The sequence below is a fragment of the Diospyros lotus genome, chromosome 6 (assembly GCF_014633365.1).
Source record: "Diospyros lotus cultivar Yz01 chromosome 6, ASM1463336v1, whole genome shotgun sequence".
Classification (NCBI taxonomy): domain Eukaryota; kingdom Viridiplantae; phylum Streptophyta; class Magnoliopsida; order Ericales; family Ebenaceae; genus Diospyros; species Diospyros lotus.
Genome location: NC_068343.1, coordinates 27,800,409 through 27,827,660, shown reverse-complemented (window position 1 = coordinate 27,827,660; position 27,252 = coordinate 27,800,409). Strand labels below are relative to the sequence as shown.

The 27,252-nt window shown below is 38.2% G+C and overlaps 1 protein-coding gene across 1 annotated transcript; it reads right to left on the bottom strand.

The window, feature by feature from the left end:
- Window positions 1–2,258: 2,258 nt before the first annotated feature.
- On the bottom strand, window positions 2,259–26,998 carry LOC127803400 (4,5-DOPA dioxygenase extradiol-like). Its single transcript, XM_052339600.1, has 3 exons — window positions 26,708–26,998; window positions 3,131–3,513; window positions 2,259–2,579 (listed from the first exon to the last, which is right to left on the bottom strand). The coding sequence occupies exons 1-3, from the start codon at window positions 26,969–26,971 to the stop codon at window positions 2,390–2,392; spliced, it is 837 nt and encodes a 278-aa protein (XP_052195560.1). The 5' UTR covers window positions 26,972–26,998; the 3' UTR covers window positions 2,259–2,389.
- Window positions 26,999–27,252: the final 254 nt, after the last annotated feature.

Below are 27,252 nucleotides of genomic sequence, written 5' to 3'. Positions count from 1 at the left end.
CTGGTTTTACCCTTCAAACCTGTGGCTCGTGGTTGGTTAGTGAGCGATTTTACCCTCCAAACCTTGAATTATGCTTTGTGAGTGCTTCATCAAATTAATTGATTCAACAGCATATTATATTATGTACATAATGCATCAACTAAGTATGTTTCATAAAAAAGCATAGCGTGTGGTTTTCATGGCATTGATATGTTGGGACTGCATCATTATCATAATGTTCGGTGAAATGGGATAGGGTCTACCTGAGGATATCGCTACGTTAATCCCGCTAGAGCTATGGAATGGGTTTCCACGGGTGACCGCCGATATACACCCCAGGGATTTATTATCCTGAGGTGTTTTCTCTAGGTTAATATGTTTATTTGTATGTTCCATGCTCATGTTCATACATGCATTCTATAAATCTATTTTGTGCCATCACTTAGATGTTTCAACATCTAATCGAGATTGTGCCCCTAGAACATTCAAATATTCCAAATAGGGATTGCAGCAGGGGATAAGGCATGGCCATTTGAGGATCGTCGGAGAGCAAGCATGATAGTTACTATTTATATTTATCAAGTCATGTAATCCTTATTTGATTTAAAAGTCAATATGTTTGAACGATTGTGGAAATCTATGATATTTAGATCTTGTTATCTCCGCTGTGTAATGATATGCCTTATTTGGCTTAAGTCTATTGAACTTGTTAGTTAAGTAGGCAAGATTGGGGTTCTAGGATTTTTGTGAGTATGTGAAGATTGTTCTTTGAAACACCGTATGTGTTGAACTTATGTATGGCGGGAAAAAAAATCTCGGTAAATCCCTTATAATGGCACACCCGACGAGGCAGAGTGTTACAGTCTCCTAAAGTATACCAGGAATGGTTTTGGTTTGTGTATAACTCTCCCCCTTGACTTCGAACTTGAGTTAAGTAGTGGAGGGAGTGGTAATGGCTAGGCTCGATTGGAGGCAATTTTGATAAGGCTATGGGTACAAGAATAATTGGATCCCAATGTTTATCTCCTTGATTATCATGCTCCCACTGGAAAAAAACCTTAGGATAAAAGGTTTGATGTTTGTCAAATGAAACATCACATGAAACAAAAAAATCATTTTGAAGGACACATTTAAGTGTCTTAAGATCAAACATACACTGAGTAGAGTGGATAGTATGAACAAACACTATGCAACCAAACACCTGAATTGGATGGGAATTATGAACTCTAGATGAGGGAGATGCAGATAACAGCTTGCTAATAAGAGTACGATATTGCAAAACTTTTGATGGAAGCCAATTAATAAGATAGGCAGAAATAAGAATGGCTTCACCAGAAAAAGAATGTGGGACATTACTTGTAAACGTAATGGCCTTTGCAACTTCAAGTGTCAATTGTTCCTTTTTGCAATGTTATTTTGTTGGGGGTGTATGCACAAGAGCTTTGGTAAAATATACCATGCTCTTCAAGGTATTAGTTTACCTCGTGAAAAAAATAATCCCTTCCTAATATGTTCATAGAATATGAATTGAGGACTAAAAAACATTGGTAATGAATCTATGGAATTGTTTGAAAATGACATTCACATAGGACTTTTCTTTCATTAAGTACAACAAACTCGAGCATAGTCATCTATAAAAGTGACGAACCATCATCCTCTGATTAAATTAGGTACTCTAGACAATCCACATACATCACTATGTATAAGATAAAAATGAGTAAATCGTTTATAAGGGTGAGGAGGAGGATGTTTTACCAAAACATAATGTTCACAATGAAACAAAAAAGGATTTTTTTTATAAATAATTGATGATACAAATGTTTTGTATGAAATGATAGACACCCAAGAGGGGGTAAATTAGGTTTTCAAAAATTTTTCTTGATTTTAAAGAGATTTTGAGTAAAATAATTTGGCCTTTTTCAAATTATGAATACTAATGTTTTAAATAAATTCTTGTCAGAAAATAATGTGAAATAAATGTAAGATAAAGTCAATACAAGAAAACTTTTTCTTTTTAAGTTTTAAAAGGTTTTTGCTGAAGTATAAAAACTGATTTCAAATTTTATAGAAAAGGAAAAACACTGCTAAAATAAAGGAAAATAAACAAAGCAACACACCACAAATTTATAGTGATTTGGCCAACAAGACTACTCCACTCCCTTGACTCCTCACCAAAGACTCAAGTTAGGCACCAACAAATACCCAACTTTCTTAAAATTCTAAGCACTAGCTATCATAATAATAAGTAATATAATCGACTCCCATCTACACTGAAGAAAGCAAAAGCAAACCAAAGTGATATTTGGATATGAACTCAAATTGATCAAGTTCGAACATCAAACATAAAGCAAACCAAAGAAGTTGATGCAGAGATCCAGTAATTTGGAACAGTTTGTATTTAGATAGTGAATTAGGTTGCGGTGAACTTGTAAGAGGAATAAGAAAGTGTGCCCAAGCCCCAGCTCTGGTGGACAAGTTCAGCTTTGGCATTTTGGCCGGCGGCACCCATGGCCACATGCAATGGGTAGAAATGGTCAGGCCTCGGGTGGGCCACTTTTCCATATGGTGCCTTCTCTTCATACTCGTTCACATCCTCAAACCTGCAAAGAGATAAAATAATTAGATAACTGAACTCTCTACATAAATGATGTACGTGTAAATTAAAAATAAATAAATAAATTTAACAATTAAAATTTATTTTTTATTTTTTAAACAGTATTTATATAAATATGAGTTTGAGTGTAATAGTACAAATATTACATTCAAATAATTCTTGACCATGAGTTTTCATATAGAAAAGGTTATATAATGAAATTATTATTAGCATTGCCAAATAAATTCAACTTTAAAGGTAAATACAAGAAGAATCAAATAATTTTTTTCGCCTATTCTAACTTTATAACAATCTAAAAGCAAGATTGTGCGTAGATTTTTGTATACTTACCGGATGTCGATAGTTTATAATCTTCTAAATAGTGGGGTGAATTAAAGATTTTTATTTTTGTAATGGGTCAAACTATTATTAACTTTTAATTTTGTATATAATTATAAAATAAAAAAATAATTCTAAGAAAATAGAGGCAAATTAACTTGAAGATGATTAAAGATAGGGAGGAGGAAACAATGAGGAGTTGTGTATGCGTAGCAATACCTTCCAGAGAGAAGGGCATCTTTGAGCCAGGAGTCGAAATCCAAAGCCCAGGAATCAACAACAGATGAGACATGACCCCTGGAAGCGCGGAGCTTACTGAGGTTGTGAGTGGTAGCCCCAGAACCAAGAATGAGGACGCCTTCATCCTTGAGAGGGGCCAAGGCTCTGCCCAGATTGTAATGGTAAGTGGCGTCTTTGTGGGTCTGAATGGAGAGCTGGCATACTGGAATATCTGCCCCTGGATACATAAGCATCAGTGGAACCCAAGCGCCATGGTCAAGCCCTCGCTTCTTGTCCACATCCACCCGCACCAACCCACTTGCATTTAGTATTTCCTTCACCCTCTCTGCCAATTCTGGAGCTCCAGGAGCCGGGTACTTGAGCTTTATACACACACACACATATATATGTTTGGGAAGTACCCGGCAGAGTTATATATCATTAAACTCAAATGAAAACCCAGCCAAAAACAAAAAAACGAAACCAAAAACAAAAACGGAATGAATTCAACAGAACAGGCTATAATATATAGGCCCTTCATATATATATAAATATATATATTCATATATATAAGTTTAGGTTCCATTTGTTCCTATCCCAGGGTTTTATCGGTGGTGGGTAGTACTGTCAAATGTCAAGGATCGGACGGACTCCTTAAAGAAATTTTTATTAGATATGCATTTAGTAACATAATATATCACTAATATCACTTCAAATATACCTAACAAAATTATAGAATATGGTAATAAATAGAACATAGTAACACCCTGTGTCATTGGTGTTATAAAATAATGAAGGATGTTAGAAATTTTTTAAAACATACCCTTGGAAAGAAAGTGAAAAAATGGAAATAATAGTGTTCTACGACAGGGGCATTTTGGTAGATTGGGATAGTGAATCCTATTAGGGGTATTTTGGTGGCTTGAAAAATAATTCCTCTTTAGAATTGGGGTATAGTTGTAAATTATTCTCATTTGTGCATTTGTGTGGAGATAAATGAGATTGATAATTCACTGAGGGTATTTTGGTAATTTGGAGTATATTTCTACGAGGGAATTAAATTATTGAAGAGAAAAAAAAATAATTATAATTCAATTATGTGAGTAAAAGTAATTTATTTTCCCTAAGATGGTGAATAAATGTGGCACATAGATGGTTGAGATTGAAATTTCGAAGCCAAGATTAGTGTCTACGAGTAACACTTGGCAAGCCTTCGTCCAAGAGAAATGGAGAGATTAAATTAATGCAAAAAAAATAAAAATTGTCATTTATGCATTAAAAAGAGAAATGATTATGGTGGAATAAGAAAATCAAAAAAAAAAATAAAAATTAGTCTCCATTAATGTTTGAAAATGTGGAGATTTATTTTAAATGGAAAGTGGGTGAAAATGGTCACTCAAGTGATGGGTGAAAAATTGTCAAGAATTAAAATAATTCTTGAAAAAATCATTTTTGGAATAAAAGACAAAAGTGGATCCAATGGTTGGGATCAAATCTTGAGAAAGGTGAAAGATAATCCAATGGCTTATATTAAAATCTCCAAGATGGCATGAATTATGCTTTCTCTATATGGTGGAGATTTAATCTCCAAAGTAAATCCAATGGCTAGGATTTAGTCTCCTATAAGCACATGGATTGTGCTAATTTAGAAGGATGAGATCTAATCCTCATAAAGTAAAAGGAAGGGTTAGGATTTAGCTACTTTGGAGGGATGAGATTTGTTCTCATAAATTTAAATCCAATGGCTAGGATTGGATCTTGGAATTGAGAGATATAAAAAGAAAATTTGAATAGAGGAATTGGAAGAAGTTTTCCAACATGAAGGGGAAAAATTGAGAGGAAACAAGAAAGGAAAGAAGGAAAGAAAAGAGAAAAAGAAAGAAGGAGGAAGAAAAGGTAAGAACTCTTCCTTGTAATTGTGTGTAAAGTTTTCTTTTCTTTATTTCTCTTAAAAAAGTGGCTTAGCTTCTTTGTTCTCCTAAGGTTTTCTTTCAATAAGAGAGTTTAAAGTAAGAGGATTGGAGGCCAGGAGGACCATTTCAAGTCCAAGGAGCACCAAAAGATAAGGAATGGCCCCATGGGAGGTGGCCTTGCAAGCTTTGTAAGTATGTAGGATAGATTTCATTATGTTATAAGTTGACATGCTCCATTATGTACGTGAGACCAATGGCCATGTGGGTTGTAAGGGACATAATAGGAAAAGGTAGGTTGATGCCTCAAACCAAGGTGGGTTGTGAGGGAAAAGAGACTGAGCCACAATTACGTGTACTTGGCTTTACATTTTTAATCTATGGAATATTTACATTTGCATTGCATCCTTACTAAGCATTGTAGCTCATGATACTTTTATCCTCACTTTGTAGATTTGCAAGTCTCACGGGAAAGGGAGTCATGGAGGCTTAAGGATTTGCAAATCATGATGATGAAATTTTTGTTATATTTTTATGAGATTGTTGTATAAATATTGTGGATGTAACCATGACATCTAATGGATAGACATTTAGTGTATTTTTGTGGATGAATGGGTAATATTAAATTTTGGAATGTTTGGAGGTTGAAAAGTCAAAAGAAAATGCGAAACGGCGCGAGAGTGGGAAATGGTAGCAGTCGGGGCCAACAGGGGGCAACCGGATGCACAGCAAGAGCGTGGAGGGCGCGGGCCCGTGTAGGCAAGCGAGCGCACGCAGCTCGTGGCTACCACTACACCGTTGGGCCCAGTGTGGACCTCGGGCATGCCAACAGGCCTCATCGACCAATTTTTCTTAAATTTTTTATAATTTTGAGATATTTTTGGGCCATTTTGGAATAATTTTGGGCCCCGAATGAATTTTCAAAATAAAGATATTTTTGGGCAATTTTGACAAAAAAATCTAATTTTTGAAAAAATAAGAATATGTGAGGAATTTCCCTTAGGCATGGGAAATTAGCCAAATATTTTGGAAACTCGGGATAACTTGGATATTTTCTGATGAGAAAAAGGAATAAATGGGCTTTCTCATAAAGCGTGCAAGCTAACGAATTTTGGGCAAATAAAAATAAAATTTCGCTCAAGAGTAAAAACTGAGTTAAGTAGTACAACCTAAACGTCACCTAAAAGCTGGGGTAGTCATCCTTGGCTCAAGTTAGTCGAGTTGAAGAAGGATGGCGCTTACTCAAGGATTCTGGTTCCTTTCCGCTGTGGTACTCTGATATTTTGGGAACTAATTTATCGAGTGGAGCGAAGGGAGGGACGAAGCCTAATACCCACCTAAGGCATTTCTTATTAAAACATAGTCCAACCCTTCAGAATCTAGTTGATGGGTGAACAATCCAAATGATTATTCCCTCATGACACTCATAGGTGGGAGCAGGGCGTCTTAGTTAGCATCAGAGCATGGCTAACAATATGAGTTAGGAAAGCTAGTGCATTGGTGGTGTTATATCGAGTTGTGTGTGGTGTTTTTCTTTCAACATTTATTTATGTCGAGTTATCTATGGTCAGTTAAGTGACTGATGTGAGCAAAATTGCTAGAGTTATGAGTCGATAATGACTTAGTTGTTGTGTAAAAGTATAAGTTGAGATGGAGTCCCCATGATAGATATACGGGTATGGAAAAGTGAAGCCAAAAACCCAAGTGTGGGTGTTGATGTCAAGAGAACCCAAATGTGGAAATTGGGTTATGAAGTATTCCAAGGATGAGAATTCCTTGAGATTGGGGCATTGAAGCTTGTATGGGGACACGAAGTCAAGCCATAACATAAGATATGTCATGATGGGGCAAGAAGAACCTAAGACAAAGTTAATCTAGAAAGTATTAGCAGAGGATTCCCATGTTGGGGAATTAGCCAAGGGTGTTTAAGAAAGTAGAAGTTTTCCCTCGATCTTTAATGGTGCAATAAGGCTTGTGCACTCGAGATAGAGATGTTCTTAAGGCTTGACTAACTGGAGAAGTAGGGTAGTCAAGAAGTAGAGTAAGCTAAAGTGGGAATTAGCTCGAGACTTAAGGAAAAGAATTGTCAGCAAGGTGTGTGATAGGCCCTAGGAAGAGGGTAACATTACTTCCAGTGAAACTCCCTTAGAGTTTTTGAAGTTTGTGCATGTGGTGCATATCTATGCCATGTCTAAAGTAGGCATAATGTAAGCAATTTGTGAAATGACTCGTAGAAGAGCTATGCTCGTGTAATCCATGTGTGGATGTTGTGGCACAAAGTGAGTGTATCTATACAATGCTCTTGAAATGGAGGTGTCTAGGGTATGAATGGATCCTAGCTAGTTTGGTGCATGCGACATGACATAAGCATACCGATATAATGGTTCCAAAGGGATGTGCCTAAGGCATGAATGGCCCTAGCTGGTTTGAGGATGAAACGAGATCTATCCTAAGAAAGGATAGGGTGTGTGGTAAGAGTGGACCCTAACAGGAATTGGTATGAGATGGAAAATCCCTAGCTGGTCATGCTGGGATTCAAGGGAACCCAGATCGAGAAGGATTGAGTTGAGCATGTGTTGACACATGTGCGGATGCTATAAGATAAGAACCATGTTGTGATGGGCCAAACAACCGTTCGCGTGATGGTGGAAGAAAGGGGAAATAGACTCTCATTGTGATAGTCAGGTGGGACGCCTAAGGTCACAAGGTCCTTGGGGGGGTCAAGGGCTATGTTAGGCAAGACTATGGCTACAGGACATCCACAGGTAGTGCACGTCCAAGAGATGCCAACTCCAGATGCCTAGTGAGTGGGGGCATGACTAGTGATTTTAAGGTCTATGTTGTAATTCCAAAGTCTTAGGAGCCCGAGTAAGGCGAGTTGAAAAGCCGACCTGGGCGTAGTGACTGAATGCATATGTGGGTATGCCAGGAAAGACATGAGGTCTCGACTTACTTGGAGGGTGCTAGTATGTGCTCTAAATAATGTACACTAGAATCTGAGATAGACTTAGCATGATGGTTGAGGATTGAGAGGAAGACTTTAGTCGGAATGTTAAGAGATAGATAGGCTTAACCTTAGCCTATTTCTTGCTTATGGAGCCTGGTAGGCCTATCGATGAGCCACCCAATGAAGGAAATATAACCAAGCTATGAGATGAGTTGCTAGCATCATGATGGATGATGGACCGGAATCCATTTTTGTGGAAAAGGTGGAATTGAGAGAGTGATGATGTGGAGCCAACGAAACCATGAAGGCAAAATGAGGGATTTTAGTATAACAGTAATGCTGCAGGTGCAAGGCTCACGATGACGGATCTGATGCTATAGACCTTGTGGCAGAAGACTAATAAGTTGACTCGCGGTAAAGGCAAGTAGCCCGATGGCCAGAGCAAATTAGTGAACTACAAGTGACAATCAGATGCCAAAGATTTGGAGCAACACCTTAAGAATTAGTTTGGAAAAGGGTTTAAGTTCTGGTTGGGCCAGATCTTGTGATGGTCAAAGGGATCGTGGTAGATCACACTCGTGGGAAATGGAAGTGAGTAAAGAGCTACACAACGTGTGATATGGACAGGGCATATTTGACGCATGCTCACAAGCTATATAGGCGTTACCTATATGGTGATGAACTGTGATTAGATGGGATACTGAACTCGTGAGGGATGAGTTGGGTAAGTGCATGAAAGCCAAGTTGGGTAAAATGCACAAAGGCCCTAATAGGGGCAAGTCTTTACAATAGTAAAACAATGCTAAAATGGTTCAATGAATGTTGAGATCATGCGACCTTGAGATGTCCAGAGAATGGAACCAGAGCCAGGTGAGGGATGAAAGGAAAACCACAAAAGTTTTTGTGGTGTAACTAGTGGAACCCATAGAGAATGAACGAGAAAGGCCTTAGCATGGGAATGACGCTACAGGTACGATATACCAGTGACGGGTCTGATATTATAGACTACCGAAGGCAGATGGCTAATGGCTAATGGGTTGGCTCATGATGAGGGACTAAGGCCCTCTAAGTTGAGCAACTAGTCTGCTGTGAAGACGATCAAACGTCGAAGACTTGGAAAACACTGTAGGTTATGTATGGCTTAGGCCTGAGTTTTGAGAGACCGAGGTGATGTGGTAAGGCCACAAATTTGTTAAGGCAGTATGAAGCCTGCGAATTCACCTAGTTATGGCAAGTGATGTCTTGTGATAGGATGATAAGACGCGTGAGGATATGTCATGTTAAGGGATCCTAGCACGTGTGGATAGAGTTGATCTTGATTGATTTAGTAAATTGAGATGATGGACCCAGCGTGACTCTATGGTATTGTGAGAAGATTGGGTTGATTGGAAGAGTTGTTAAGGAACCCGAGGATGTTTCATGGAGTCAGTGTAGTTGAGGGCAAGACCCACAAAATGAAAGCTAACTATGAAACAAGAATACTGAAACATGTGAGGGTTTCAGTTATAAGGATCTCTAAATCTGTAATGAGAGTTTGTGATAGGCGAAATATGTGTCATGATATGGTTATGAGAATTGTAAGGGTTATGATTGCATAGTCAAATGTTGATCCAAAATGTGTCAATGTGACAATGAGAAGGTGTGCTCTTGTAACGCTAGATGGATTTTCAGTTGGTGACACATGATCGATTGCCAAGTGGTAGCACCCAGAATGGCAATGATGGGAGTGTGAGGCTCGACGACTATAAACATAGCATCTTAGTTGATCACCATATGCAACTAATCTGAGAGTTGGCAAGAACTGGTGGCCAGATTGGACAAATTTTGGGAAAGAGATCCAAAGTCTCAAAAGGTGGTTGGTCGGAGCAAGAATGTATAACTTAAACGAGTGTTGCTCCAAAACAAGGGTCAAAGGATGACGGTTTTCAGGTATAACTTGGGTTAGAACTTGGGGTGTTCTCCTAAGAAAGCCAAACTTGAGGCAACAACGACGAATGATGTATCACACAGGGAAAGCCAACGTGATGGAAAGTGCCTTGAGTAGGAGGATGGGTCCTACGATATGATGTAGAAGTTTGAATTCTACATATGTGGCTAGGGTGATTTCCCATGAGTGGGAACTAATTGGGGAATGTGTTGATGATCGCTAGCGTAGTGTCGAAGGATAGTCATATTAGTTGTGAGCTTAACAATTCAGCTGAGTCTAATCGGGTGGATTACACGGATGTTGACGGAAAACTTAAGGTTATGCCAATGGGTAATGAGAGCTTGAATGAGCAATTCATAGGAATGTGATCGGGCGTCCATGAATGGGATTTGGGTGATAACTAGATCACCAGATAACTGTGAATGATACGATTTGGGTGATGATTAGATCACCTGATAGCTGTGAGTAATACAGCTACGAGGAATGCTCTAGTGTGTGGAAAAAAAATATTTCTAAAATCGCAGGTTAATGCCACACTTGGGAGAAGAAGGGTGTTACATTGGTGTTGGGCCCGATGTGTCTTTGTGGGAGCAACACAATTGTGAAGATTGGGTATTGGCTTGCTTAATGCACAGGGCAACATAGTGATTATGCAGATGGTCAAGGGTCGAAGACCTATTGCATGCACAATAGGGGTGATGAGGGTTGTGGTTGGTCCTACAACACTAAAGCAAACGAAAAAACTACTCACTCGCCATATGGTTTTGTAGTCAAAGCAAAGCCAGGGATGAGAGGTGATTGTGAGTAATCTTGATGACAAGGTGTAAAATAAGAAAAGAACTTAAAAATGGTTGCCCAGTGAGGGATAACAAATGTGGGCAAGAAACCCAATTGGTGATTATTAATGGCCAACAAGAAAATGCTGAGTATCTCCCTTGAGTATGGAAAAATCCCTGGATGGGAGAGTACTGTGGCATATGCATAGTTAAGCCCGGTGCATTGATTCGGGTAGCATACATTGTTGACTGAAGCATGAAATTGCTGCAAGATGTATAGGTATGTCAGTTATGCTTGAGTCATAACGACAATAAAATGTTGGTTGGTCAAAGTATAAGACAGTGAGGAAGGGCCGATGGTGGCAAAAGGAGCTGGATGGTTGCTTCTCATACAGTACTAACGTGGTTATAATCAATCAATAATGAGATGTCATAAGGATCAATTCAAACCATGAGTGTGTGGTTGATGAAGGAATGCCATAATGGAATGGATGAAAACATATCATGAAGGCAATAGAAGTGACATTGCTATGATTGATCAGTGCTGAAACGTTGACGTGTTTAATCGACGTAAAAAATAGTGTCCATGTGGGATTGGCAAGGGAAAATGTTATCGTGTGTGATTGGCGTAAAATCGTTGTCTACTGATTAGGGTTGCAATGTCGTTATCAAGTTTAATTGGCATTGTTGTGTTTCAAGTTTGGTTTGGTTTGGTGTGGAAAACAAAAAGTTATCTGCAAAGTGATGTTAAGAGGCAAATGGAAACCCATCAAGAGGAGGGACAACATGGGTTTAAGTTGAAACCATGGGAGCCTCTTGATGTGGTAGTTAGGTGTTATGACCAGCTAACAATTGTGGAATTTGGCAGAAGGCCAAAGTGCTCCAGGGAATGAGTATCCTCAAGAGTGAGAGGATAGGTAGCCTAAGCAAAGGCTCGAGTAAAGGTAACTCGAGGAAAGGGTGAGCAATGGCTAAACTATGAGATTCCTAAGTGTCAAAATTAGGAATGGACTTGAGAATGGGATTGTCTCAAGACGAAGAATAATGAAAAATGAATTTTGACGACGAAATTCTTTTAAGGGGGTGGAACATGACACCTTGTGTCATTGGAGTTATAAAATAATGAAGGATGTTAAAAATTTCCAAAAAAAAATGCCCTTTAGAAGAAAGTGAATAAATTGGAATAATGGTGCTCTAGGAGAGTGGCATTTTGGTAGATTGGGATAGTGAATCCCATTGGGGGTATTTTGGTGGTTTGAAAAATAATTCCTCTTTGGAATTGGGTATAGTTGTGAATTATTCTCATTTGTATATTTGTATGGAGATAAATGAGATTGATAATTCATTAAGGGCATTTTGATAATTTGGAGTATATTTTCATGAGGGAATTAAATTATTAAAGAGAAAAAAAATAATTATAATTCAATTATGTGAGTAAAAGTAATTTCTTTTCCCTAAAATGGTGAATAAATGTGGTAAAGGCACATGAATGGTTGAGATTGAAACTTCAAAGCCAAGATTAGTGCCTAAGAGTGACACTTGGCAAGTTTTTGCTCAAGAGAAATGGAGAGATTAAATTAATGCGAAAAAATAAAAATTATCATTTATGCATTAATGAGAGAAATGATTATGGTGGAGTAAGAAAATCAAAAAGAAAATGGGAAATTAGTCTCCATTAATGTTAGAAAATGTGGAGATTTATTTTAAATGAAAAATGGGTGAAAATGGTCACTCAAGTGATGGGTGAAACTTTGTCAAGAATTAAAATAATTCTTGAAAAATTCATTTTTGGACTAGAAGACAAAAGTGGATCCAATGGTTCAGATCAAGTCCTAAGAAAGGCGAAAGATAATCCAATGACTTATATTAAAGTCTCCAAGATGGCATGAATTGTGTTTTCTCTATGTGGTGGAGATTTAATCTCCAAAGTAAATCCAATGGCTAGGATTTAGTCTCCCATAAACACTTGGATTGTGCTAATTTAGAAGGATGAGATCTATCCTTATAAAGTAAAAGGAAGGGTTAGGATTTAGCTACCTTGGAGAGATAAGATTTGTTCTCATAAATTTAAATCCAATGGCTAGGATTGGATCTTGGAATTGAGAGATATAAAAAGAAAATTTGAATAGAGGAATTGGAAGAAGTCTTCCAACATGAAGGGGAAAAAATGAGGGGAAACAATAAAGGAAAGGAAAGAAAAGAGAAGAAAAAATGAAGAGGAAGAAAAGGTAATAATTCTTCCTTGTAATGGTGTGTAATGTTTTCTTTTCTTTATTTCTCTTCGAAAAGTAGTTTAGCCTCTTTGTTGTCTTAAGGTTTTCTTTGAATAAGAGAGTTGGAAGTAAGATGATTGGAGGCTAGGAGGACCATTTCAAGTCCAATGAGCACAAAAAGGTAAGGGATCGCCCCATAAGAGGTGGCCTTGCAAGCTTTGTAAGTATGTAGGATAGATTTCATTATGTTTCAAGTTGACATGCTTATGTAATACCCGAGAAATTCTAACGGACTCAAGGGTAATATATCTTGAGGCAAAAATAGAATTTAAGGATAAATTGAGGATATAACGGTAATTTATTACGGTATGGATGACCGAATCAACTGCCGGGAGTGCCCTGGAGCCGAGATGCCAAAAGAAAATAATGTGGCATTAACGAGCACCCCGAGATAGGATTTATGGTACCAAAAGAAATCAGATCGGGAACAATTTTTGATACAGCAAAAAGGCAGCTGCCAATTAGGCTGTAATAGCGAATTGTTATAGATGATTTCTGGGAAGTCAAGGGAAACTTGAAAGGGCTTCGGTTTTTCATAAGGAACAACCCTTCAGTGGTTTCAGAAAGAAATGAAAAGATTTAGAGCCAAAACGAAAATTCGGGCCTAAGTGCAATTTTCTAAAATTGCCAAAGGGAGGTCAAAGCGATGATTTCTTGGAATCTTCAAGGGTCAAAAGGATGTTTTAGGAGTTGAGGGTCTTAAATACAATATTGGAAAGTTGAGGGGTTAAGTGAAATGGGCTAAAGTGATAATAGCCAAAACTTTTTTTTTTTAATTAATAGCCAAAACTTGAACGGGCCAAAATGCAAAAACGCAAAAATGGCAGCATGGGCAAATCTGACTAGCACATGGCCGGTCGGCCATGGCCGATTTCGGCCACAGGGATGGCACGAGCGAAGGCCAGGGAGCATCTTTTGTTAAAGCATGGGCCGACAACAGCCACTGGGTAGGCCGAAAAAGCAAGAAAAGCGACCGAAAGTTCGGTCGTTTTTATCAAAGCCTGCAAATGGCTATTTTGGTCAGTTAAAGCTGCTTGAAGGATGATCTAGGGGAGGTAGAGCCCCCTAAGGGGTTGGGTAAGACGGCCAACAGCGTTTCATCGCTCGATTTTGCCTATAAATAAGGCCAGGGTTTGGCCGAAAATATGAGAGAGAGGAGCTTCAAATCGGCCATGATATTGAACGAATTGGAGCTCCAAAATAAGGGGCTTTTGAAGCCCATGAGGTGTAGAGTGTTTTTGGTAAGTTTGGGGCATTTTGGTTAAGGTTTGGTGGCCATTCGAAGCTCGTCGGAGTTTGGAGGCGGGCGGTTTGGCCGAGAGTTTAGCCGGTCGATTGGAGGTCTTCCAAACCTCCTTTCAAACTTAAACTTGGCCATGATGATCGACTGGTCAAGAGGAACAAGCCGGTGGAGTCATGTCAAATCGCCGGCATGGCTGGCGCCGAAGAAGATGACTGGCGCGTGGACCACACGCATTGGTCAGCACGCGCAGAGCCACGCGCCAGCTGTGGGGGCGCGTGCATGGGCCTAAAAATCCGAAAAAATTCCTAGAAATTCGAAAAAATTATTTTATGGAGGTTTGTGCAAAAAGATTGGGATTTGGAATTCCTGATGTCTCGATTTCTGCACCAAAGAACCACATTTTGCTTGAAAATGCAAAATCCGGGTAAGTCCAGTACTTTTCCTTGGAAGTTTATAGTCTATAATGAATTGTTGTGAAGATAGATTTGAGAAATGGTCCCGAGGTATTTATTGGGATTTTTAGAAGGAAAAATAAAGGAAAATAAGAAATAAATGGAGTTTTGAGATATTTAGTAATAAAATATCATTTTTATGTTTGAGGTAATCGAGATGATGTGATTGGTGCAACTTTTGAGAGTTGGCACGAAAATCGAGGAGAGGGAGGCATATCGAGGCGATGCACGCTTTTCGAGAAAATGTAAGTTTATCTCAAAATGTGAGTTTTCCAAATCCTAACTATGGTTTTTGTAAGTGGTATTCTCATAAGAACTTATATTCATGATATGCTTGTATATATGCATGTTGTTATGAATGCAATATTCATTTAGTCATATTGCATGGAAAGTCGTGATAATTGCATGACGTGATGTTATTGTCATATTGATGTTTGTGCATGGGAATGGGATGTCACCCCCAGAGTGTAGCCGTAATTCCTCTAGGGCAATGATGGAATAACGTTAGGGTTATCTTGCAGAGATTCGGGATTTGCCTAAGATTTCGTCCCAGACTGGTGGGCCTAAGAAGTTACATTAAGGGCCAATGTTGTTCATGTTATTGCATCATGCCTTTGTATATATATGTTTTTGGACCCTCACTAGAAGTTTCATCTTCTAATGGGTTATACCCCTAGAACATTCAACGTTCCAGTTTAGACTTGCAGCTTAGGCAAGGAGTAGGTTAAGATGAGACGGCACGTGATGGCGTGGCCGATGGATTCAGCAAGCTGACTGGGATATGTTTTAGCTAATGCTTTATTGATGATTAGCCTTGTTAGAATATTATAGAATCTCCATGTATTTATGTATTTCAATATTGAGGATATGATGTTAACTATGGTACGAATTCTTATGTTATAAATAAAGTGAATTGATTATGTACCATATCAAGTTTCGATTATTGCTTCTGCATTTTTAATGATTTGCTAGGGGTTTTGTTTGGAATTCGGTACTTAAGGTTTAAGTTTTGTACCAAGAAAGAAAGAAAAAAATAATTTATGTATATTTTGGGCCCCAGCATAGTGACACGCTCAGTAAGAGAAAAGCAGGGTGTTACACATTATGTACATGAGACCAATGGCCATGTGGGTAGTTAAGGACATTGTAGGGAAAAGTAGGTTGATACCTCACATCAAGTTGGGTTGTGAGGGCAAAAAGACCTAGCTACACTTACATGTACTTGGCTTTACATTTTTAATCTATGGCATATTTACATTTGCATTGCACCCTTACTGAGCAATTGTAGTTCATGAGGTTTATCCTCACTTTATAGATTTGCAAATCTCAAGGGAAAGAGAGCCATGGAGGCTCAAGGATTTGAGGATCATGATGATGAAATTTTTGCTATATTTTTATGAGATTGTTGTATAAATATTATGGATGTAACTATGACATGTAATGGACAGACTTTTAGTGTATTTTTGAGGATGAATGGACAATATTAAATTTTGTAATGTTTGGAGGTCGAAAAGTCAAAAGAAAATGCGAAACGGTGTGAGAGTGGGAAGTGGCAGTAGCAGGGGCCAGCAGGGGGCGGTAGGGCGCGCGGCAAGCGTAGCTAGGGCGCGGGCACACTGGCGCACACTGCCAACGCACAGTTGGGCCCAGCGCGAGCCCCAAGTGCGCCAATAAGCCTCGCCGGCCAATTTTTCTTAAATTTTTGATCATTTTGAGATATTTTTGAGCCATTTTGGAATAATTTTGGGCCTTAGAAGAATTTTTAAAATAAAGGGATCTTTGGGCAATTTCGACAAAAAAAATTAATTTTTTGAAAAAATAAAAATATGTGAGAAATTTTCCTTAGGCGTGGGAAATTAGCCAAATATTTTGGAAACTCAAGAGAACTTAGATATTTTCTGATGAGAAAAATGAATAAATAGGCTTTCTCATAACGCGTGCAAGGTAAGGAATTTTGTGCAAATAAAAATAAATTTTCGCTCAAAAGTAAAAATTGAGTTGAGAAGTACAACCTAGACGTTATCTCAAACCTAGGGTAGTCATCCTCATTCAAGTTAGTCGAGCTGAAAAAGGATGGCGCTCACTCAAGATTTCGGGTTCTTTTCCACTAAGGTACTCTCACATTTCAGGAATCGATTTCTCGAGTAGAGTAAAGGAAGGAACAAATCCTAATACGCACCTAGGGCGTTTCTTATTGAAACATAGTTCAACCCTTCGAAATTTGGTTGATGGGTGAACAATCCAGTTTATTATTCACTCGAGGCACCCGTAGATAGGAACAGGGCATCACAAACACCAGAATTGAATATGCCAAAACAATAAGATCTGCTCATATCTATATGCTATATCATATTTATCTCATATGCATGTTCAATTTCAACATAAATATTTGCAATGAATGCAATTATCATGATAAAATTAAAACATATAATAATTTTTCATGATTTTGTAAAAGAATTAAAGTGTACATACCACCATAGTATGTATTCTAGGTTTAGACAAAATTCACATAAAATTCACCTAGAATAATTAATTCATGCATATAGAACATGTCATAGAGATAACATCACTAATTGTAAAAAAAAATAGAATCATAATGCATATCATGTGATGCTCCGTTCCCACCTACGGGTGCCACGAGTGAATAATCAACCGGATTGATCATCCATCAATCAGATTCTGAAGGGTTAGACTATGTTTCAATAAGAAATGCCCTATGTGGGTACTAGGCTTCGTCCCTCCCATCGCTCCACTCAAGAAATCGGTTCCCAAAATATCATAATACCACAGCGAAAAGGAACCCAAAACCCCGAGCGAGCGTCATTCTTCTTCAGCTCTACTGATTGGAGCCAATGATGACTACCCCAGGTTTTAGGTGATGTTTAGGTTATACTACTTAACTCGATTTTTACTCTTAATCGAAATTTTATTTTTATTTGTCCAAAATTCCTTAACTTGCACGCTTTATAAAAAACCCATTTATTCCTTTTTCTCATCAGAAAATATCCAAGTTGTCCTGGGTTTTCAAAATATTTTGCTAATTTCCCACGCCTAAGGGAAATTCCTCACATATTTTTATTTTTCTAACAATTAGAAATTTTTGCCGAAATTGCCCAAAAATCCCTTTATTTTGAAAATTCCTCCGGAACCCAAAATTATTCTAAAATGGCCAAAAATATCTCAAAGTTATCAAAAATTTAAGAAAAAATGGTTGAGGGGGCCTGCTGGTTCGCCCGGGGCCTAGCGGTGCGCTAGCAACGCAAGTTGGCCGCAAGCTGCGTGCACCTGCCATGCACCCACACGTTGGCCGGGCCCACCCGCTCATGCCGCACGCCTGCTGTGTGCCCGGCTACTGCCACTTCCCACTCATGTCGTTTTGCATTTCTTTTGACTTTTCGACCTCCAAATATTACAAAATTTAATATTACCCTTTCATCCACAAAAATACACTAAAGGTCCATCCATTACATGTCATGGTTACATCCAAAATATTTTTACAATAATCTCATAAAAATATAGCAAAAATTTCATCATCATGATCCTCAAATCCTTAGCCTCCATGACTCCCTTTCCCTTGAGATTTGCAAATCTACAAAGTGAGGATAAAACCCCATGAGCTACAATGCTCAATAAGGGTGCAATGCAAATGTAAATATATCATAGATTAAAAATGTAAAGTAAGGTACATGAAAGTATGGCTAGGTCTTTTTTCCCTCACAACCTACCTTGGTTTGAGGCATCAACTTACCTTTTCCCACTATGTCCCTAACTACCCACATGGCGATTGGTCTCATCACTACAAAAAAACAAGTTTTTCGCGGCGATTTTTAACCGCCGTAAAGGGATTTAGCGGCAATTTTCAAAACCGCCACTGATACAGTAGTCGCGCAGCATTTAGCGGCGATTTTTATCAACCGCTGGTATAACCGCCGCTAAGTGCTATTTTTAGCGGCGGTTTGAAAACTGCCGCAATTAGCGGCGGTTTTTAAAATTTAGCGGCGGTTTTCAAACCGCCGCTAAATTTAATTGAATTTAATATTAAATTATTTAATTTAATATTAAATTTAATTATTAAAAATAATGTAACGGCGATTTTTTTTATTTTTTGCGGCAGTTTTGAAACCGCCGCTATTTGCCGCATGCAAGCAAAAAACAAGTGCACGCCAGCCGCCCACCCCTGTGCGCCCACCATGCCACGACCCCTGGCCATCGCCCGCGCGTCCGCCCGCCCACCGCGCCTGCTGGAAGCCTGCTGGAATTTATTCCAGCAATTGTAATTGCCAAGTTTCGATCCCGTGACCACCCCTATGCGCGTGCGCGCGCGCGCGCAAAGCCAGTTGATCTAGAAAGCCACCTTATAATATATTAGCGCATATTAATTATAAAGCACTCGAATCACTATTTTTCAGAATTCACTTTGCACCCACAAACTAAAGTTTTTCAAATTACACTTAGCCCTAAATAAAATAAAATAAAAAAATAATTTAATTTTAATTGAATTGAATTAAATTAAAATAATTAATTGAACTTTCAAAATACCTAAATAAGAGTTAACATATTAACTTAATTAATTGAACATAAAATGTATTAAACCAATTAATTAAATAAAATAAATTAATTGATTAATTAATTTAAAATAAATAAATTATTTAATTTAATTGAATGAAATTAAATAAATTAATCGATTTATTAATTTAAAATAAATAAATTAATTGATAAATTTAAAATAAATAAATTATTTAATTTAATTGAATGAAATTAAATAAATTAATTGATATAAATCAATTAATTGATTAAAAAATAAAAAATTTCAGATTATTTTTTAAAATTTAATTTAATTTAATTTTGAAATTATTAATTTTTTTTCAAAAATTTAATTTTTTATTAATTGAATTTTTTTTATTACTGAATTTTGAAATTATTTATTTTTTATTACTAAATTTAATTTTTGATTTTTTTTATTATTTAATTTTGCGGCGGTTTAAAAACTGCCGCAAATTTAATTTTTAATTTTTTTATTATTTAATTTTGCGGTGGTTTTGATGAAACCGTCGCTAAATTTAATTTTTTTTATTTTTTTATTATTGAATTTTGTGGCGGTTTGGATAAAATCGCCGCTAAATTTAATTTTTGATTTTTTTTATTATTGAATTTTGCGGCGATTCTGAAAACCGCCGTGAAATTTAATTTTTGATTTTTTTTATTATTTAATTTTGCAGCGGTTTCAATGAAACCACTGCTAAATTTAATTTTTTTTATTTTTTTATTATTGAATTTTGCGGCAATTTTGTGAAAATCGCCGCTAAATTTAATTTTTTAATTTTTTATTATTGTGTTTAGCGACGATTTTTTAAAACCGTCGCTAAATTTAATTTTATAATTTTAATTAATTAATTTTGCGACGATTTTTCTAAACCGCCGCAAAATATTGGATAAATCGCCGTAAAAAACATAATTTGCGGCAGTTGAAAAACTGTCGCAAAATACCTTATTTTGTGGCGATTTTGAAAACCACCGCAAAAAAATCGCCGCGAAAAACCTGTTTTTTTGTAGTGCATGTACATAATGGAGCATGTCAACCCTGCAACATAATGAAATCTATCCTACATTCTTACAAAGCTTGTAAGGCCACCTCCCATGGGGTCATTCCTTACCTTTTGGTGCTCCTTGGACTTGAAGTGGTCCTCCTAGCCTCGAATCCTCTTACTTCCAACTCTCTTATTCAAAGAAACCTTAAGATAACAAAGAGACTAAGCCACTTTTCGAAGAGAAATAAAGAAAAAAAAAAAACTTTACACACTATTACAAGGAAGAATTCTTACCATTTCTTCCTTCCCCTTTCTTTTTCTCGTTTCCTTTCTTCTTTCCTCTCAATTTTTCCCTTTCACGTTGGAAGACTTCTTCCAATTCCTCTCTTCAAATTTCCTTGTTATATCTCTCAATTCCAAGATCCAATCTTATCTGTGGTGCCCTGTCCCTCCGAGAGGTCTCTCTCGGAGAAATCCTCTTAAAAAAAGTCTCTCGAGGGGATCTCTCCGAGAGTGTCTCCGAGAAGTTAGCTGCATGGTTGCCCACGTATTTCCATCGATCATCGAGATTTAGGCTTCTATAAAAGGTAAAACACAACACGATTGGCGGAATCTCAACATCTGGTAACCTTTCTCAAATTTCCCTTTCCGAAGCACTTACGTTTCTTTCCGTGGCTTTTCCTTTCCCTAGGTACTGACTTGATCGTCCAAGGGTCTTCACGAGAGATCCTTCCTACAAGTCTTCTGATCCTTGTCGTGTGTTGCAGTTCATCTAGAAGCTAGGCCTAGATTGTACTTGCCTCTCCAAGAGAACCCCCGTTTCCTCCGAGACTCCTTAAAACACATTCCTGAGATAGACCCTTCTCTTTCTGGAAGCCAGTCGACTCCTCTCCGAGAGCCGTGTTGGACCCTTTCCGAGAGCCTCATCCCTAAGCCAGGCACCAAGTCAACTAGGTCTCTCCGATAGACTATTCCTTCCGTGAGGCACCAATTCTCTCCGAGAGACGTTTCTTCCCTCATGAGCAACCTTCTCTCTGAAAGGATCTCATTTTGGAAGGTTTCTTTCTGAGAGAGTTTTTTCAACGACTCCATTTTCGAAGGTCGACCTCTTACGCGGCTTTAGACGATGATTTCCCTCACTTCAAAAAAAATTTCAATTGTTGTCTTTTGACAACAACACTATCCATTGGATTTAACTTTATGAGAATAAATCTCATCCCTCCAAAGTAGCTAAATCCTAGCCCTTCCTTTTATTTTATGAGGATAGATCTCATCCTTCTAAATTAACACAATTCATGTGCTTATGGGAGACTAAATCCTAACCATTGGATTTACTTTGGAGATTAAATCTCCATCACATAGAGAAAGCACAATCCATGCCATCTTGGAGACTTTAATGTAAGCTATTGGATTATTTTTCACCTTTCTCAAGACTTGATCCCAACCATTAGATCCACTTTTGTCTTCTCTTCTAGTCCAAAAATGAATTTTTTAAAAATTATTTTAATTCTTGACAATTTTTCACCCATCACTTGAGTGACCATTTTCACCAATTTTTCATTTAAAATAAATCTCCACATTTTCTAACATTAATGGAGACTAATTTTCTATTTTCTTTATTATTTTCTTTATTCTATCATAATCATTTCTCTCGTTAATGCATGAATGACTATTTTTATTTCTTTTTGCATTAATTTAATCTCTCTATTTCCCTTGAACAAAGGCTTGCCAAGTTTCAATCTCAACCATCCATGTGTCTCTACCATATTTATTCACCATTTTAAAAAAAAAAAATTTACTTTTACTCACATAATTGAATTATAATTATTTTTTCCCTCTTCAATAATTTAATTCTCTCGTGAAAATATACTCCAAATTACCAAAATGCCCTTAGTGAATTATCAATCCCATTTATCTCCACACAAATGCACAAATGAAAATAATTTACAACTATACCTAATTCCAAAGAGGAATTATTTTTCAACCCACCAAAATAATGGGATTCACTATCCCAATCTACCAAAATGCCCCTATGCTAGGGCACCATTATTCCCATTTATTCACTTTTTTTTCAAAGGCATTTTTTTAAAAAATTTCTAACATCATTCATTATTTTATAACACCAATAACACAGGGTGTTACATATCATAAAGATAACATTACTAATTTTCAGAAAGAATTAGTATTCCAAAAATAAATTAGATATGTTATCAAAAAGAAATTATGGATATGCCAAAAAAAAAAAATATAGCTTTTCTTTTTTGGAAAAACTGTTGTTGGATCTAGATTTGGATTGCGAATTTGCTTCATGGATTGCTTGATGGATCGGGTTAACCCGATTCGAATTTGACCTAGTGGGTCGACCCAACACATAATGGGTCAAAACCCATCTTCTTCCCCAACACATCAGTTAGGGTTTCTGCTTCTTGAACTAGCGTTGTCGCCCCTGCCCCCACCTTCTTCTTCCTTTCTGCCCTTGCTTCGCCATTGCGGGCTGCTTTTCCACTTTCTTTTCCCTTCATCGCTGGTGGCTTTGGTTGTTGGCTTGCCGTCTTTAATGGCGACCACAGAGGCAACCGCTTCGAGAATGGAAGAGAGAAGGGAGAAGACAACCTAAAATCACAACAAGGACTATCGCGAAGCTAAAAAAAATGACAACCATGGCGAGGGCAAGATTTGATGGGCATGGCAGAGCTGAAATCGATGGTCGACCATCAAATCGGTGACACCCATGGCCACGGTAAGAAGTTGGAACTGATGACTCGACACCCACGGCCATGGTCGATTTCCAACTATGGTCAGCAACGTCGATATCGCCCCATGCTCGTCAACGACATGATTGGTCGCGATGTACACGGCCACCCATTCACGTCAAAAATGATGGTGGATCGCAACACAACCATGGAGATTACACGAAAGACCCACGCCATGGCAGACCCAAATGCGATTATTCGTCCTACTAGGTGTAACACCCGAGAATAATTTTGAGGATAAAAATGATATTTGATAAAGGGCATAATTGGAATTTTGGGAAAAATAGGACTATAGGGCACACTAACACAACTTTGGACGACCGAATTAATCAGAGAGAGTACCTCAGACTCTAGATAGCCAAGGAAAATGGTATAGTACCGACGAGCAATTAAAATTATGATTTTTAGTGATAAAAGAAATGAGATCGGGAACAGTTTTCGGTACAGCAAAAATACAGCTGCCAATTAGGTCGTATTACCGAATTGTTATAAACGATGTCCAAAAAGTCAAAGGAGGGCATCAAGGACTAGTATTCGATGTATAGAACAACCCTTAAGAGGTTTCAGATTGAATCGAGTGGATTTGAGGTCAAATAAATCAGTCGGGCCTAAGTGTAATTTTCAAAAAATGCTTGAGAGAGGTCTAAACGGCAATTTTTCAAAAGTTTCAAGGGGGAAATGAGAAGTATTAATCTTGAGGGTCTTAGTGAGGATGTTAGAAAGACCAGGGGCTTAAAGGAAAGGGTCAAAATGCAAAAGAAAAATTTCGGGGGCTAAAGTGTAATTTTCAAAAATTTCACACGCACATGGCAGCCTGGCCGCGAGTTTTAGCCGAAAAATCCGGCCATTTGGCAGCCAAATCTTGTCAAGGGATGGCCGAGGACAGTCCTGGTGGCGTGAAGGGGAAGAAATGGCCGGAAATCGGCCACGTGGGGGGTCGTTTTTACCTATAAATACCGAAGGTATTCGGCCGAGAAAGAAGCACCAAATCGAGCTCATTCTTGAACGATTTTTGGAGCTTTGATATAGGGCTTTTGGTCTCTAGGAGTCAAGGATCATTTTGGGATCGATTTGAGGCGTTTTGGAGTAGGTTTGAGGGGGTTTCGAACTCGGCCGAGGGTTTGAGGCGGTCCGCCTTCCGCCGCCTGCAACCGGCCATTTGGGCCACTTTCCGATGGCCTTTCGGCCTGATTTTTGTGGCATAGTGATCGATTCTACAAGGGCTTTCGAACGGCACCGATTTTGTAGCCATCGGAGCAGTCGCCGGCGACCGGCTCAAGGTAGAAGACGACCCGCGCGTGACTGCCACGCGCCAGTTCAATCCAGTCAGCCACGCGTCCGCGCGTGAAGGCGCGTGAGACTTCAGGTAATTTCGAAATTTTTTTATTTATTTTAAGAAAATTAAATTATAAATTATTATATAAAAATATTTGAGAAAATAGTCGTATAGATATTTATTTTGGATTATTAGGATTATTAGAGAAGAAAATGGGAGAAAAATAGGAAAAGTATGAGAAAATTAAGGAAAATTATAATTGTTGGATAAACGCGATGATTAGGGTGCCTTGAGGGTTGAGACAAAGTGACTCGTGCGAAGATCGAAGAAGGCACGCAAATCGAGACAGGCACGCAAATCAAGGCGTACCGAAATATCGCCAAAGGTGAGTAGTTCTATCGAAAAACTCGTTTGTGGTATATGAATGGTTATTGTGAGTGTTCGCCCCCAACTTTGTTTTGACTTGTGAGTGGTTCTACCCGAAAAGATTTTAAGTGACATGTGAATGGTTTACTGTGAATGTTCTTCCCTATGGCTTGGTTTATTATGGTTGTCCAAACAATTATTTACACATGCATTGAATTTCGTACGGTAAATTGCATACATTGAGATGTTGATTTTTATGCATGTTATGATTTTTCGGCATTGGCTTGTTTTGTGTGGTCCATGTGGGACGTGGGTTGGTAACTTGTGACGTAGCCCAGAGTGACAGCACTCGGGATGCGTACCTAGGATTAATGCTAGGTGACCCACTTGGGACGGGGCTGAGACGGACTTCACCCTACGGGACCCAAGTGGCGGGGCTGAGAGTGGACACCACCCCGGTTGTTAGCTCAAGTGGCGGGGCTGCGAGTGGACACCACCCCAGGTTCCTTTGAGCAATAGCATTAATGCCAAGGTGACGTCGATTCCGAGGATAGTGCTGATGTGACACTCTTGGGGCTAGGGTTGCGTTGGGTTTTGGATTGCTTTTGAGTTGGAGCGTAAAGCCTAACAATGACAATGGGGTGATTACCGGGTTCATATGTCGAGGCTGTCCCTCTTAAGCAGGATTGTTTGCCAATGGGCCGAAGTGGTTGTGTCGCCTTTAGAGAGATTGCATTTTCCCCGGTTAGGGTTAAGTGCTATGTGGGATTCTCTTAGGCTGGTGCATGTCGGGATTTATCGATTTTGTATATGATTTTTCATATCTGCATGAAAACGTTTTTGAACTCTCACTTAGATGATTCAGCATCTAATTTGGACTATGTCCCTAGAATATTCAAACGTTCCAGGTGAAAGCAGTGGCGCCAAGGGAAAGAATATCATCGAGATGTAGTGGCTATGTTTAGTTTTCGTAGGTTTTGTCCATGATTACGATGTTCAGAGGTTATGTAATATTTTGATATCTTCATGTGAAACATCGATTTGGTTATTGTAAAGGAATTGTCGGTTATATATCATTGAGGTTTCGATCTTGCTTCCGCTGATGTGATTGTTGATACCTGTCTTAGTTTATTATTAAATTTTGATATGCTAAGAAGGTACGATCGGGATTGTCGGGAAACGATTATGATGAAGGTATCGAGGGACTTATGTTGTGTGTTGAAAAAAAATATATATATATATTCCCGAAATCTCGAGTTAACGCTCGTTGTGGGAAAACGGGGCGTTACACTAGGCACGACGAAGGCGACTGCCAGCAAAACAACCTCAGTCTTCGTGATTGGATAGCAGCAGCTCCATCCCACCGATCGTGATGTACTTAGCCGCTAGCAACAAAGCCTTAGCTATAGCGAGATGAGCAGCAAGCAAACAGAGAATGAACAACAAATTTCTAAAATCGTAGCTTCGATACCATTTTTGTTAGCTAGTTTATGCATAAATTGTAAATATCGCAAAGATAAAATACCTAGTTAATAACAAAAATTGGATCTTCGAAATTTGGCATGCCACAAGTCTCCTTGAATTTTCAAGTCAAGTGCACAATCACAATACGAAAAGTACACTTTAGCCACAACCCAAATACTCACTCAACTGATAAGAACACTCACAATATAGATGCTCTGTATTTTATGTATTTCTCAATGTGTTCCAAACCTTATGCAAAAATCTCTATTTATAAATGAGAAAACCTTATCTCATAAGATTTAGAAGATAAAGATCAAATTCGAATTTTAAAATTATCTCATTTAAAAATAATTTTATCAGATTATCTCTTAGAGATAATTTCATTTTAGAATCAAATTATCTCACTTAGAAATAATTATATTTTAAAATAAAAATTTATCTCATCTCATTAAATTGACTCATGTATTTAAATATTAATTAATAATTATCAATTATCTACAGTTTTATCGTTGGTGGGTTGTACTGTCAAATGTCAAGGATTGGGGCCAGAGATGAATTGATAGTGGATCATTCAACCCAGAAAGAGGACCCCCCAATTAGCGAAGGAAAATTATGAGAATCAATTCTTCAAACCAGAAATTAAATACGAAGAAAATGATCACCTGGTACATCTCGGCGGGGAAGCCGTAGAAATCGTAGATGGTGGGGGAGGGGCCGGAGACGGCGGTGACGGCGGGGTGGGAGGTCTCCCAATGGCCGGAGATGATGAGGATGGCGGTGGGTGCAGCTGATCCGTACACCTTCTCCCTAAATGATTTCAGGAAACGCCTAGCCGGCAATGATTCGTCGATCGACAGCGTCGGCGATCCATGCGAGATGAAGAATGTTTCCTTTATCTCCAACCTCCCCATCTCTCCTACCTGCATCTTCCGGAAGACAAAACATATCAACGCTGAATCCTTTAAATAGGGGTCCGCTAGCTAACGTCAGCATAAAAATAAAAATAAAAGAGGTAATAACAAAAAAAAAAAAAAAAACCCTATAAACACCACATGAATTCAATATTTTATAATTTTTTAATAATGCCTTAATATATATCACCATCCATACCTTATAGTGACGTCCCTACCACGGCAGGCCTCTGTCCCAAGGAACTTTAGGTGTGGCCTCGTGGATGTTTGGTTTACCTACTTGCCCTTCATGATTA

Bases quoted from the DNA above. Each gene is read 5' to 3' on its own strand.
- LOC127803400 (XM_052339600.1), bottom strand. From the start codon at position 26,971: ATGCAGGTAGGAGAGATGGGGAGGTTGGAGATAAAGGAAACATTCTTC. The intron at 3,514-26,707 runs GTGATCATTTTC...GTGTGTATAAAG, and splicing joins TCCCCGCCGAGATGTACCAG to CTCAAGTACCCGGCTCCTGG. The intron at 2,580-3,130 runs GTATTGCTACGC...ATCTCTTTGCAG, and splicing joins GATGCCCTTCTCTCTGGAAG to GTTTGAGGATGTGAACGAGT.